This window comes from Corythoichthys intestinalis, chromosome 16, assembly GCF_030265065.1.
Source record: "Corythoichthys intestinalis isolate RoL2023-P3 chromosome 16, ASM3026506v1, whole genome shotgun sequence".
NCBI lineage: Eukaryota > Metazoa > Chordata > Actinopteri > Syngnathiformes > Syngnathidae > Corythoichthys > Corythoichthys intestinalis.
The window spans coordinates 12000648-12016758 of NC_080410.1; the positions used below are offsets into that span (position 1 = coordinate 12000648).

Genomic DNA, 16111 nt, shown 5'->3' on the forward strand with positions numbered 1-16111 from the left:
TTTCACATGACAATGAAATGAAGACTACTCTGTTATTACATATCTCGGTTTCCTACCTTGATTTCAACATGATGTAAAGTTTTGACCCCTGAGCTAAAGGAGAAACAACATTCAGGCGACAAGCTCCATGTAGTGTTGAAGCTGAGAAGAGTAAAATATTGTAGGCTGAACTCTAGCTTCTTGTACAAGCCATATTCTTTTATTTATTTACCGTATTTATAAACCTGTCCTGTTCAACTGCTTGACACGGAGAAAGGGAATCTAGTGTCCGATTGGTCTGAACCGTTTTAATGTATCACATCATTCACATGGGAGTATGACATACTCCCATTGTGATCATTTAACATGCCTCGTATATAAGGAGAAAATAGCGAACAGGAAGGGGTAATGGGGGACAGGAAAAAAACAGAATAGGAGAGGGACAGAAGAAGCACCAACAACAACAAGAAATACATTGAGTGCCTACTCTAACTATGAATATGTAGGTGCTATCGTTAGCTAGTTGTACCGTATTGGCCCGAATATAAGACAGTGTTTTTTACATTGAAATAATACTGAAAAAGAGGGGGTTGTCTTATAGTCGCGGTCTAGACATTATACCCATTCACAACGCTAGATGGCGCCAGATATCATTGAAGCGATGTTCTGTCATGACAGATCTCAGCTACTCTCCCCATTCACGACGCGAGATGGTGCCAGATATCATTGAAGCGATATTCTGTCATGACAGATCTCAGCTACTCTCAAGTTTAACCAGTTTGCATTATTTTATTGCAATGTTTTTCCTTGTTCAGATTTGTTTCAAGACTACAGTTACAGTTAGACTTCACTTTGATGGTTAATGCAGTTATTGCAATTTTGTTGTTTTATCACAATAGATTGGTTTATTTCAAAAACCAGAAGCCATTCATTTACGAATGTGATTGCACTTTAGTTTACATCAGGGGTCCCCAAACTACGGCCCGCGGGCCGGATACGGCCCGCAGCCACATTTGGTCCGGCCCCCTGAACAAAACAAAAAAAAAAAATTGTAAAAAAAAAAAAAAAAAAAAATTTTTTTTTTTTTTTTTTCAATAGAGTTATTTATGTCCTGGCTTTTTTCTGTGAAGAACTGAGTAATGGTTATTTGGTTATTATCTATTTAATTAATACAGTATTATTATATTATATTATATTACATGATATTATATTATATTATATTCAGGGGTGCACATAAGTGGTCCGCACATGCGTACTGGACGTAGACAAACGCGCTGGCCCTCAACGGCTTCCATACGCTTTTGCGTACCGATGGCTGACCACTCTATTTGCGGCAGACACGAGAAAATAACTTCTCAAAATGTCGATGAGGCAGGCCACACTGAGTAATTACTTCCGTGTTCCCCCACCCCCGTCAAAAGACAGACAGACGACAGAGACGTCACCGGAGCTACCGAAAAAAAGGACTTTTGCTGAAAAGTGGCTACAGGAGGTACCGTGGCTAGAAGCGAATGATGCTCGCACGGAAATGCGGTACAAAATGTGCCGTGAGAATCCCAATGTCGCCGATTAGAGCAACGCATTTTATGTAGGGTCAAAGAATTTCAGCCATCCAAACTTTGAAAAGCACGAAAAAAACAGAAGCAAACTATCGATGTCAAACAGGACCCCACTCGCCCTATGGACATGTGGCGGAATAGGGCGGAATAAAGGTAATGAACAGCGACATGCACTGACAAACGTGTTTTTGCTCACATTTTACAAAGCTAAACATGCACGTTCAATGAGGTCTTATGAGGAGGACATCCCACTTTTAAAAAGGCTTGGAGTTAATGTGGGAGCCGCATAATGCCCTTTATTTTGAATTGGTGCTTTTATGTTTATTTCTTTACATTTCACTTCAACGTAATGGCAATTTTGTTGTGCCAGTTGATGTTAATCAAGCATTAACTGTTAATATAATTAATCAAAGTTAATTGGCTCTAAGTAAAGCTTGTCATAAATTTATCGCATCAGGTGGGTCGGTTCTCAAGCTCAATGAGGACCAAGTCACATCTCCAGGTCCTCCTCTGAGAACCTGGGCAAAAAAATTATGTGCACCCTTGATTATATTATATTATATTATATTATATTATATTATATTATATTATATTATATTATATTATATTATATTATATTATATTATATTATATTATATTATATTATATTAAGGGCTGTCAAAGTTATCGCGTTAACGGGCGGTAATTAATTTTTTTCATTAATCACGTTAAAATATTTGACGCAATTAACGCATATGCCCCGCTCAAACAGATTAAAATGACAGCAGTGTCATGTCCACTTGTTACTTGTGTTTTTTGTCTCCCTCTGCTGGCGCTTGGGTGCGACTGATTTAATGCACCATGAGCATTGTGTAATTCTTGACATCAACAATGGTGAGCTACTAGTTAATTTTTTTGATTGAAAATTTTACCAATTTTATTAAAACGAAAACATTAAGAGGGGTTTTAACATAAAATTTCTATAATTTGTACTAAAATCTATCTTTTAAGAACTACAAGTCTTTCTATCCAGGGATTGCTTTGACAGAATATTAATGTTAATGCCATCTTGTTGATTTATTGTTATAATAAACAAATACAGTACTTATGTACAGTATGTTGAATGTATATATCCGTCTTGTGTCTTATCTTTCCATTCCAACAATAATTTACAGAAAAATAAGGCATATTTTAGAGATGTTTGAATTGCGATTAATTACGATTAATTTTTAAGCTGTGATTAACTCGCTTAAAAATTTTAATCGTTTGACAGCCCTAATTATATTATATTATATTATACTATATTATATTATATCATTTTTATTTTATTTACTTTGGTTCCGTGAAGAATCCAGAAAGGGTTATTTGATTGTGGCTTTCTGAAAAACAATACATTTTTACATTTAGGCACTCCTGCAATCGTCACACTTTTTCTGTTACAAACTGACCCCGGCCCCTCATCAGAGAAGAGAAGGGTTATGTGGCCCTCACAGGAAAAAGTTTGGGGACCCCTGGTTTACATATTTAAATGCTCAGATATTAAGATTTGAATGAGGCAAAATAACATGCCTTTTTCTCACAAATATGTTGTTATAATCATTTGTTTCGGATGTACTGTAATTATTTTCTGTATAAAAATTAATTTGGTGTTCAAAAAGTCTTTTTTCAAACTTGAGTCTTAGGGCCATCTTATATTCGGGCCAATACGATATTTCTGGTTGACACCATGTGGGGTGCCCGATGACCAAGGAGGGTGTGTGTGTGTGTGGGGGGGGGGGGGGGGGGGTTCAGAAAGGTGTGAGGTGCAGAACCCAGTATGAGTGTGGAAATGTTGCCATTCTATTCTATGCTACCTGATCTCTAACCCTGACACCGAGTTTCTCTACTTGGGTGTGTGTCTAATTACACCTCGTCATGCAGACGAGTGGAAATGCTGCGCAGGAGCCGCCCCAGGGCCACAGCCCTTCCCCAGCCAATTGGGGGAAGGTGTGAGCCGGCACAGCCCATCCCTCCTCCCGCAGCGCCACAGCCCATCCCTCCTCCCGCAGCACCAGCAAGAGGGCCTCCGTCATTCCCCCGGGATCCAGAGTGGTACCCCAGATCATTCGCGCCACCATCAACTGGCCTTCAGGGAAAAATGATTGGATGCCCCACCCCCCCAAAGCCACGCCCCGGGAGCCACGCCATAAAGAAAAAGTGTGGGACCCACCTACCCCTCTATTATTGTGGCTGCCAGGTCCCCGACTTGCAGTCATTACCCAGCACCGTGATGGGATTGTGTGGGGAAGGTAGTGCATTGTATGCCTAAAAATACGAGAGCCCGGCTTAGGGCAGTGGGGCTGCAGCATAGACGTTCTTCCCAGCCTGTGCAGGCCATATTCAATGATATGAATTTGCTGCAGGCCACTAAAAATTGGGCTATGGGCAACAGTAGGCCCGTGGGCTGTATTTTGCGCACCCATGCTCTAGTCAAAATATACTTAGTTGCAAGCAACATTTAAAGCAAAAAATTACTCATCTGATTATGAAATTACACTTTCAATAGGTGGAACAGCTTCTCAAAGAGAAGTGAAAGTTTCATTCGCACACGCACATACACAAACACACACACACGGCATGACCATAAACTCAGTACAAGCACAGTCACGGTGTGCAACGCAATGACGTGCACATCGTTTCATAGTCCTGAGGGGATTTGAGATTGCACCCCATGTGACCGGCCTTGCATTCCTCAAATTACTGTCATGTGACAAACCTAAAGATCTCCTTTTATGGACGTGAGATTTAACAAAAGGGTGTGGTCCCTGCTCATTCACATCCAAATCAACAAATACATATAGACAAGATTGCGCGGAGGTTTTGCACATGCTAATTCAAACACTAGTAAACAAAGACACAGTGGTGACATCATGACACTGTGCCTGCTAGTCTGATACCAGTGTGATTTTTAATGTGTTGCATTGATGACATTAACTGTTTCAGGACCAATGATAATGATAGCTGTCCAAACATGTGGCTCAATTTCTTCTTTTTGCTGTGAATTTCAATAAGTTTATCACTACTAGACGTCCAATCCGTTTGAAGTGTCGCTATCATTGGCAGCCAATGAGTTAAAATCAGCATTTGTTCTGTTTTTATAAATTGTAATTTGTCGAAGTTACTCTGTGGTCAATATAAAAACAATTCATTTTTAGAGCAAGTCTGGTTTGTCTTCATCTTTACTGGCATTCAATGAGTAAATGACTCTTAAAAGGACTTTGAATACTTTGAAGGGTGATTTATCAAGAAAGTAGTGAGCATGAGTACATGAGTTGAAAAAGATGAAGAAAATGTTGAAATGACACGCTTTCAGCCAGGGCGCGGGTTCACAGTTCACACTTCCCTTCAACCAACTTCCTGCCTCCGCTGCTGCTGCTGTCGTTCCCTTATATGGCAGGCGGTTTCAGCCAATCAAAGCAAAGTAGCTAGCGCCACCAACAACCAATCAGATCAGAACATTTTGTTCATTCAAACTGCAAAGAACCGCAAGTGGAAACAAATGGCGATGCTTTTACTGATACGTTCAAAGTGCTTATGAGTCCGGGAAAATTCTACTCCTCTTCATATTTGCAGCTATAGGATAGTTTTCTTCACTTTGCTCGTTCTTTGTAAGATAAACATCTAATCTCTGGTTAGATGTCTACAGAAACAGAACCCTAAAGTTGTTGTGGGGGAAAACAGACTGATAACATACTACTGTGTAAAAATAAGTTGCCTCTGTTACGTCATACAAATCAAGAACATTAGAGAACATCAAAGAGTTTGTTTGAAAATATCTCTGTGGTGCGTCACACAAACATGAAAGAATCAAACAGGTTTCCTTGTCCACGAATATTATTTAAGCTATTCATTTCTCGTGCTTGCACATTCTGAATTCCACTGGCGCTGAGATCGTCGCTGCTTCGATTGAGAACCCGCAGAACTTTCTCCTGTTTTCATCTTTTCAAGCACCTGACTGAGGTAGGATGGATGTATTTGTTTAATGCTGTGGCTGTCTTTTGTGTGTAATTTGACTCTTATGTAGTAACTAATCATGATTTTATTGAATTTTTAACTCATTCATATTCATTTGCCCGTCCTATCACCGTAAATGTTAGCCAATGAGTTAAATTACCCAAAATTTATTATCATTATAAACGCATTTGCTGATGAAGGCTTGTCTAAGGTCATGTAAAGGAATTTATTTGGTGCATATTACATATTATAAAATCAGTGGTTATATTCATTCATGTTTTTATTAATTTATTTTGTTATTATTATTTTTTAAACACAATTTGAGAATTAAATACGTCTTAGACTGATGAAAGACAAGGTCTGTGATGTTATGTAAATGCAAGACCAAACGGGAAGGATGTGCTCATTGGCCAGTGTAGGTGGCGGAATTGTGTCATTTGTTGGTCTGTGCTGCTGATGTGAAAGATCAGAAAATTACCATCTGTATTAATGCAAATCTTACATGCAAAAATCTAATGAATACTTGCATTTCAAATATCTCACTTTGAAAAGTATCGCTAAAGTTTTTTCAAAATACTGCATGATATGGAATCTGATGGAGTTTTACTGTTTCATTGTGGAGGTTAACTCATTGGCTGCCACTGACAGCGCGAGACCTTCAATCCAATTGGACAGGGAGTGGTTTCGCCCCTCCCAGTAAAATGGATTGAACACTGAACGCTGTAAACGGTTTGAACCCTGAGCATTCGCAGCCAGTGATTTCAGTTTCAATCAATTGGACGTCTAGTGTCGTCAGTGGCAGCCAATGAGTTAAAAGTTGCTCAGTCTTGTTGGGTGACAGACTTCAAAGGCAACAAAGCCTTTTACTAAGGAAAGGGTCGCTATTGTGAGTTTTTGAGGAACCAAGGCCTTAAAGCGCTGCAAGTGCTTATTATGTTTGCTTGCTACACAAAAACTGGGTTATGTTCTTAAAGCATGTGATCATTAGGTCATAATAGTCATATTGTACTAATAAAAAATTTCAAACGGGCTGAGCAGCTTTTGTGATCATTAATTATTAGTTAAGATGCTCATGTCCGGTTTTGATCCTGATTAACTGCCAAAAGTATTCAGACTTTATGAGTGGTTTCTTTGATATGTATTATGTTCGAGATTGGTCAGAATCCTTGATGTGCTGTTTGTGTTGTAGTGGGTAAGAGGTAAGGGTTGTAGATCAAATTGGGCCTAAATGGGAAGCTAATCCAATCGTAGGAAGGGAACTACAAGCCAGCTGGCAGACGCATGCACGCATACACGCCCCCAACACACACACACACAGCTGGTAACTGGCCTGTGCCTTGGAGTAAGACTATCGCTGTGGTGACCCACGGATCAATGACGCCGCAGATAACTAATCTATTGGCTGTTTCATGAAAGGCTGGGCAGAGATGAAGGGGAGGGGGGAGGAAGGGGGGCTACAGATGCAGCAAAGTGAATGGTGTTTCCCTGCAACTAGGCACAGATGGCAAACAATAGGTGACTCGGTTGATTTGCATCTGGCTTTGGTTCCTTGCTTATTTTGTACGATTGAAGAAAAAAGTCAGAACTTGTGAGTCAGTCTTGTGAGTCTTTTTTGTGTACACATATGAATCACTATCCTCTAATCCGGTGACAGTTGAGGTTTTTTTGTCATTATTGCAAATAGGTTGGCAATTTACATTGTACTGCATGGCTTTTTTGAACAACAGTCTTTATTGAATGCTACATAGTTGCTAATGGAGTTGTCAAAAGTATCAAAGTGTCAAAAATCTTGTATCCGGGCATAATATCGGAAATGGGAGGGCTAGCACCAAATGAAGTTTAAGTTAGTTTTTAAGAGCCACATGATTGGACGTCTATCATCGTCAAGGGCAACAAATGTTGATTTATGAAATAAAATTAAAGACGTTTTGCCATTAGGCTGGTTGTTTATGTGTTTCCTTAGTTTGACTGTTTGAAGTGGTAATTTTGACAAAGTGAGGTCAATGTAAAAACAACTCTTTGTTATAGCAACTCAATATAATATATCAGTATCAAGCATGATGCAGTGATTTTCTAGACTGCAGTAAAGTACATTGAATGTGTAACTTGTAACAGCCCAACCCCCCTCCCCATCTCAGTATTGATCAGTGTGCCTTTAGGCGTGAATAGAAACTTGTAGCAGGGAGTGGCAATGATTGCGTGGCCCAACTTGGCTGACAGGCTAGTCGGTTTTGCTCATTTGACTTGCGCTGATGACGTCATGCGAGAGTGTGTTGCAACACTTTTTTTTTTTTTTTTTTAAACAAAAGCAAACTATTTTCTCTGGGGAATGCACCGTATATAGCTTGGTAGATTTGTTAGTGTGTGGGTTGATGTGGGTGTAGTCGTTATATATTGTTTAGCTGACATGGGTCAGCACAAACCAAGGCTCATTTTGCTGTCAGAATGCAAACACATGCACTGTCATCAGAATGGGCTTGTGCTTATTATTGGCTGTTGCCCTTTTGAGTTGCACACTCATATAAACACACGTGCCTCAGTGGATAGTTACTCATTGACTTATATATTGACACAACAGCTGAGCGATCACCTGTCAATTGAATAGGATTATAAAGTCATATAAATTATGTACTAGATCCCTAAGTCAGCTTTAGTAGTATTCTACAGGTAATACATTGAACTTTTTATTTTTGTTGTAATTTATCGGGATTTCAGTTTTGTAAATTACATTTTATTGGTCTTCGAGTTGAAAATGGAATGGTCATCGTCATATTGGTCATTGATCACATTTCAACAACTCGTGTGAACTAGGCTTGTCAAAGGTATCGAAAAGTAAAAAAGGATCAAAATATCGATACTGAAATGTTATATCTGAATACAATATTTGGTTGCAAAAGTACAGCTACTCATTGTTTTTGCACTACTACATAGAGGGAGGTCACCAGAAATATGTTGTCATGGGGTAAATTTTTTCATTTTCCTTGTTAACTCATTGGTTCCTAGTGACGGCGCTCTGACTCAAAATGAATTGGGTGTGTAGCGCTATCAATGGCAGTGAAAGATGAGCATTCACAGCTAGTCTTCCCAGTTAAAATGAATCAGATGTCTATTGTTGTCGATTTCAGGCAATGAGTTATTAATTTGGGGCACTACCTTGTTTATTTTAGATTTATTATCGGTCACTTCCTAGGGATTTGGGATCATTTCCTGTTGAATTTAGGGCATTGCCTGGTCAATTCCTGCTCATTGGTCACTTTTTTTTGATTCTGAGGCATTTCTGGGTCACTTGCTTTTGAGTTTGTGTCACTGTTGATAGTCTCTAATAATTTTAGGGCAATTAGAGTAAGTTTTTTTTTGTCAAAGATATTGATCACAAATGGAGAAACACTAAAAGAGTTAATTTATATAATAATAATGTAGTATCAAAAATTGCATCGAGTATTTTTTTCAGTATCGATATTGAGTTGAAAATTTAGTCGTATTGTAAAAACTGTAGTTCAAACTAAAGCAGTAAATGTGACATTCTGATATAGCGTATTATCCGGTGCTGGTTAGGAGAGTGTGACGTTATGCTGGCAGTCAGGTTGTAAATACTCACACACACTGTTATGACACGTGAGATGAGTCCGCTCAGGACACTATGCCCAACACTTGACTGGATAAAATTCCTTTTAAGAGGTGTTGACAGCACACCACTTGGGCTGAACAGCTAGCCACATAAAAATAGCATGCATATCCAAAAGCCTTCTCACTTACACCCACTGGCAGTTCATTTAAAACAATGATTAAGTAACATTGTTAAATTTTGTCACATTGAGGTGTGTTTCATTATTGTCACCATTATCGAAGTGGGCTCCACAGGAACCATGAGTCAGTCACCACTCATATCCGTGGAAACCTCGGGGCACTCCCTCTTGACTAGTTAAACATTTCCCAGCCAATCCTCTTTATTCTGTTACAGCGGCAACATGGAGGAGAAATCCTCTTCTGAGTGTCATTGAGATTTATCACAAGTCAAATTAATAGCATCCCCGTAAAATATGAGGCAGATTATTAGAGTACTGGGTAAACGGTTGAGTTTAAGGCCTGTAAATCAATAAGCGGTCCCAGTAGACCTTTGGACAAGCCTCTAACCTTGCGCTTCTTTAAAAGTATCGAAAAGTATTGCATGTTGATTTTAGGGCACTTCTGGATCGCTTCCTGTTCATTGGTCTCTTCCTGTTGATATTGGGGGCCTTTTCAGATCACTTTCTGTTGATTTTAGTAATGACCAACAATGAAGGAAACAAAGTTAACATTTAATTAAAAAATATATATATATTTATGAAGTACCAACAATGTTACTGAACTATTTAGTATCGTAGCACCCATAACTTGTCACTTGCAGTATGAGTGAACAGCTGATAGTATTTCCTGTTTGGTGTAATATTAATTTAATTGCATACATTATACTGAATTACAGACTACATTGAATGTATTGGAATTGTGCTGCTTAGGTCATCATGTTTGGTCATTATTTTGCCTAATATTGTTTTTGGTATTGGTAAACGTGTCATGGCTGTAAAGACAAGGAGCTGTTGCAATGTAGGTAGTAAGAGGAAGTGGAAGTGTTAAGAGGAGGAAGAAGAGGTGGAGATGCTTCTCGCCGCAACTTTAAATGGCAGTACAGTATTCTTTAAATGTGAAGGCTGGTGTATGTTAAGTGGGTTAAAGTTGGGGTATAAGATGGAGCAAAAGGGTCGCACTGCTTTAAAATTGGTTAGATAAATATTGTAAACACGTTTCAATATTGTGAACATACCCAAGCAGGCAAGGGGTGGCCGACATATATGGTAGGGTTGTCAAAAGTATCACTGTAGAACTGTTGTTAATGATAATGGATTGCGAAAGTATAGATACTCAGCCATATTTTTATCCTCCTAGCATTTGAGTGTGTTGCAAAGGATTACTCCTTAGTATTGTTCGAATTGGTGACATTTGTTTATTTGTTTTTGCACAGGTCATCAGAAATTTGTTGTTTTGAGATACATTAGATTTTGCTCTACTCTTGATAGTTTTGGAAGATATCTTTTCCTCACCCCTCCCAGTCAAAATGAATTGGACGTCAAGCGCCGTCAATGGCACAAGAACAAGTGCAACAAATGCTCATTTTAATTCATTGGCTGCCATTGTTGGTGCTAGATGTCCAATCCATTTGAAGTGGGAGGGCGAGCAGGGAATGAAAAGTAACATGTACTTGGGAGTTTTGATGGATGGACAACAGTAAGTCATTATGTGTATCATACTAGTAAATTGGCGATGCTGTGTCTCAGACTGATCTCACAGCAGCTTTGCAAAAGTGCACAGTAACATCAGCATCACCTCATGTAAATCTGGTGAATCAGACAGCATTTGGTTATTGCTCACTTTGCCCTCTTTTCCATCTAAATGTAAAAAAGACCGCTTTCATTCTTGTGACACTTTATGCGTGTCTTACTTTAAAGTGTAAAGTGCTCTTAATCGAGGGATTAAGTTTGCTATGTTCTCGAATCAATCCATTACCACTTTATTTTCTTCAATCCATGCGCTATGATGGCCTCCCTCTCTTCTCGCCCTCAAATCGCGAGCGCTCAGTGCAGCGCGGCGTGCACGCGACGTGCCCGGCGCATGACGCTGAACCAATCAGAAGGCGCGATTCCCAAAGTTTACCTTATATGGCATGAGCCGGGCCACGAAGGCGGTATAAAACCCCGCGCCCTCCTCTCGCTGATTCACTCTGAGCACCATCACAAGCAGCTCGTGCGGGATATCATTTGCCTGAAACCACTTCCCTGAAAGCAAAAAACAAACAAAAAAAAGCAACACCCAAAGGTAAGGAAAGGCAACTTGCGTTCTATTTAAATATTTACACAGTTTTGTTGAGTTTGTGCTACATATTTTAAATTGGTGTGATGTACGGGTTAACTAAATGCTACCACGAGGCGATATTTTATGAACAAACGACACTGTGCTGATATGACTCCCTAAAAATACTTGAACTCGTACTTTGGGTTAAAATTTTGATCTTTTATTGGAAGGCTACCGGCCTGCCTAGCAGGCCTTGGCGTCGCTACTCAATCAGCCTTGTAACCGGCTTATGCTGAGTGCAACCTTGCGAATTGCGCTTAACTGTGGCTTAGCCGTTATTTGACGTCGTGTATTTGCAGGCAACCAGTCTGGGGTAACTACGGCTTAATAGTTACTGTCGAGCAAGGTGCTTCTTAATTGAGCTTGTGTCTGGACCCCGGCTGCTCCCTTTGTGCGCGCTGCAGTGGGGTGTGACCTACTTTAGCATGTTAGCTTAGCGCCGCCATCGTGCTGTCTGCCACCGCCCTTCATTCAACTTGCTTCGATTCATCCAGTTCCGCTTCCTGGTGCCCATTGGGCCTCGATTAACTTTAAATGAGCACGCTTTCTACTGAAATTCACTTAAAGGATGCCAAGAGCGACATGAAGTTAAAGTTAAAAATAAAAATTGCGAACCACATTGACAAGACTAATAATCACTTGAACATGACTCTGGGCAGCCGGTGCCGTAGGCTACCTAAGATAGCGTCAACTCTAAAATATGAACTTCCGAATGCCAGTAGTGAGTGACGACGGCTTCTGAGACTCCTTCCCTCCTAAAAAGGCAACGAGCGTAAGGTCGGAACAATGGGCTGGAGGGAGTGGTCGCCGCAGTACTAGTTGACTGCTCTCAGTATTCTACCGCCCTGGCTGTGCGCCATGGCGCCGGTAGCGGCAAAGCTGCTCAAAACCCGAACCATGCCCTTATATGGTAACAAGAGCACACAGCGCCACTTCCTTTTGTCTGGCCACAAGGAATGTAACTCGCGCGCTCCCCCTAGTGGTGCATCGTCTCAACATCCTTACGCAAGCAGGAAGTGAGACAAATAGGGAAGCTCTCGAAATACGTGAGTTAATGGGTTTTTACTTTTTTCTTTTTAGTTCAACCATGTCTGATGAGGAAATTGCCGCACTTGTTGTTGACAACGGATCCGGTATGTGCAAAGCCGGATTTGCTGGAGATGATGCTCCCCGTGCTGTCTTCCCCTCCATTGTCGGCCGCCCCAGACATCAGGTGAAAATTTTTTACATTTAAGACAAATATGTATTTTTTAATATAAACTTTTGACATTGGTAGTAATTCCTTTGAATTCTTGCAGGGCGTTATGGTCGGCATGGGACAGAAAGACAGTTACGTTGGTGACGAGGCCCAGAGCAAGAGGGGTATTCTCACCCTGAAGTACCCCATTGAGCACGGTATTGTGACCAACTGGGATGACATGGAGAAGATCTGGCATCACACCTTCTACAATGAGCTGAGAGTTGCCCCTGAGGAGCACCCTGTCCTGCTCACAGAGGCACCCCTGAACCCCAAAGCCAACAGGGAGAAGATGACCCAGGTATGTACACAGAAACAATGTAGGCATACTCATTTCCTCTTCCTCTATCTGGGTCTCATTTGCCTTCCTCCCTCTCTCCAGGATCTCTCTATGAGATGATCTGTCATCAACAGGTCTCTTGACTGTGTGCCTTTTCCTCCCTTAGCTATACAATAGATTGACATGCACATGCACAAGTGTGAAGGAATGTTGAATTTCTGCACCTTTTTTCTACTAACTTCAATCTGATCCTCACCATTTATGCATGTCGAAATGCAGTGATCACTGAAGGTTTAAGAACATCTTGTGATGAGTTACTAAAGTGTTGTCTTCTGCCCCACAGATCATGTTCGAGACCTTCAACACACCCGCCATGTACGTTGCCATTCAGGCTGTGCTGTCCCTGTACGCCTCTGGTCGTACCACCGGTATCGTCATGGACTCCGGTGATGGTGTGACCCACACAGTGCCCATCTACGAGGGCTACGCCCTGCCCCACGCCATCCTACGTCTGGATTTGGCCGGCCGTGACCTCACAGACTACCTCATGAAGATCCTGACAGAGCGTGGCTACTCATTCACCACCACAGCAGAGAGAGAAATCGTGCGTGACATCAAGGAGAAGCTGTGCTATGTCGCCCTGGACTTCGAGCAGGAAATGGGTACCGCTGCCTCATCTTCCTCTTTGGAGAAGAGCTACGAGCTGCCAGACGGGCAGGTCATCACCATCGGCAATGAGAGGTTCCGTTGCCCCGAGGCCCTCTTCCAGCCTTCCTTCCTTGGTACGTTCAGTCTTAAAAGTGCTTCTAAAATGTCTTGCACGCACACTTGTTAATAAGTGCTTGTGCTCTTAGGTATGGAGTCCTGTGGCATCCACGAGACCACTTACAACAGCATCATGAAGTGCGACGTTGACATCCGTAAGGACCTGTACGCCAACACTGTGTTGTCCGGTGGTACCACCATGTACCCTGGCATTGCTGACAGGATGCAGAAGGAGATCACAGCCCTGGCCCCATCCACAATGAAGATTAAGGTGCGAAATTATTGTTTAATAATATCGAAGCAAATGGAAAGTGATGGCAAATATGCTAACTGTCATTTTGTCGCCTCTGCAGATCATTGCCCCACCTGAGCGTAAATACTCTGTCTGGATCGGAGGCTCCATTCTTGCTTCTCTGTCCACCTTCCAGCAGATGTGGATCAGCAAGCAGGAGTACGATGAGTCCGGCCCCTCCATCGTCCACCGCAAATGCTTCTAAACAGACTGTTCCTCCTCCCCTTCCCCCAACAAAATGCCCAACATTTTCAGCTCTGTGCAAAACTACCACATTCTCATTCATATTCAAGCGCAGAGCCGGTTGACCAATTAATTGGCATGGCTTCTGTTAGTTTTGGCGCTTGACTCAGGATTAAAAAAAAAAAAAAAAAACTGGAACGATTGTGACAGTAATGTTTGGCAAGGTTTAATAAAGCACCCCAGAGTTTCTGCAGTTGCATCTGGGGACTTAAATGTACATGCTTTTTCTTTGAGTCATTCCAAATGTCTAACTGCGTATTACACACGAATTCCAAACGGTAACTGCATTGTTCAGACACGTATTTGCCTCTGTGAAGGCTGCCCAGTGGTTGGTGCATACTTACATGGTGGTAGTATCGCTTGTATGTAAATTATGTCTGGGTTTTTTGTACTTTCAGCCTTAAAAATATCTTGGTCCTGTTTAATTTTTTTTGTTTTATGCAAAACCCAGTTGTGACCTGTTCTTCCCCCTGTTGGCAGTTACATCCCCAGGGTGGTGGGGCAAGGGGTCTAGAGGTGGGGTGCCAGACAAGTACACTGACTATCCCAATAAAGTGCACATGTGTTCAGACCAGAATGTGTTTTTCTTTTTTTTTCCCCCAAATGTGCATTTAATATGTAAACTATATGCAACAATTTGACATGCATCATCTTGTTGGTTCTGTTTTTAATCAGATTTATTTCGGTACACCTATATTCAATGTGTAAGTTAATATTTTAATGAACTGGCTGATTCTGATAAATTTAACCAGTCTGTGGGCTTTTCCTAGATTAAACATAAGGGGCTAATTTTCAGCAACCAATTTGAGTAACTTGCTACAAATCCTCTGCAGGGGCGCATTAAACCTAAAATGTCAAGTAGATCAATATTCTGATTAAATGGGTTTATTCCTAACTGCAGAATACAGAAGTTCAGAAGGTGTATACATTTTTTAAAAGCATGCAGTTGCAACTTTGGACCACCAAGTGGAGCCACATTAAATTTTAAATCCGCGCATTGGTTAAAATACTGTTGTATAGTGTCGCACGGCGATTACGACCACTACTTATGGTTTGAAAAACCACTAGGATGAGCGGGTAATATTGAAGCTTTGTAACAGTTTACAGGTTAACTCCCCAAAATGATTCCTACATTTCGAAATCTATAGCAAGCAACGACAAGGTATTCTAGCAGTAGCTAAAGTCACACGGAGCCCTTTAATCAGGCGGTCTCAGTCCTATTACAAAGTACGGTCCAACTGCTGCAAAGTGGAACCTGATGATGAATGACCACCCTAGTTTGCTGTTTGAAGAAAGAAATGAGCGTGAGCGTGCATTTATATACCAGGTGCATACTTGGGTTGTATGCAGTGCTTTTATGCATCTATTATGGTAAGATGCATGCAAGCTGCGTGCTGCCTTCACTTATACGCTGTGTGAAGTGGCTTCAGTATTGGAAATGTATTTAATTCCACTGCAGCCCCCACCGCCCTATGATTCTGCTGAGATTGCTTCCCTCTGATATCCTTTTACTGCCCTGCCAGCAAAACACAAGCAGAGGAACAGTGCTTGCTGGGCGTTTAGTGCAGTGTAGTGTATTTTTGATGTGATGGCGCATACTTATACCTATGTGAAAGATGTTTTAAAGACTAAATACAATGAAGATTTTATGTGGTCATCCGTTCAGTTACTACAGCGGCAAGGCCTGTTTGCTGTACAAAGCCTACGACAGGCTGCACATGCAGTACTGATTTTACCCAGCAGATGAAGCCAATGCTCTGCACAAACCGAGTTTTGTATGTAAACTAGAAGGCAAATAGCAGACAGGAGGCCTTCTGAAAATAATACATCATTCTGCAGCTCCTCCTCTTCGTATTATCCTCAAGAGTGTTCAGAAGTACACTGAATGAGAAAGTACT

At 41.1% G+C, this 16111-nt stretch overlaps 1 protein-coding gene across 1 annotated transcript; it reads left to right on the forward strand.

The window, feature by feature from the left end:
* The first annotated feature begins 11197 nt into the window (after nucleotides 1-11197).
* On the forward strand, nucleotides 11198-14790 carry actb2 (actin, beta 2). The gene is made up of 6 exons (XM_057860911.1): nucleotides 11198-11360; nucleotides 12477-12609; nucleotides 12695-12934; nucleotides 13257-13695; nucleotides 13768-13949; nucleotides 14032-14790. Exons 2-6 carry the CDS (start codon nucleotides 12484-12486, stop codon nucleotides 14173-14175), a joined length of 1131 nt encoding a protein of 376 aa, XP_057716894.1. The 5' UTR covers nucleotides 11198-11360; nucleotides 12477-12483; the 3' UTR covers nucleotides 14176-14790.
* The last annotated feature ends 1321 nt before the right edge of the window (nucleotides 14791-16111 follow it).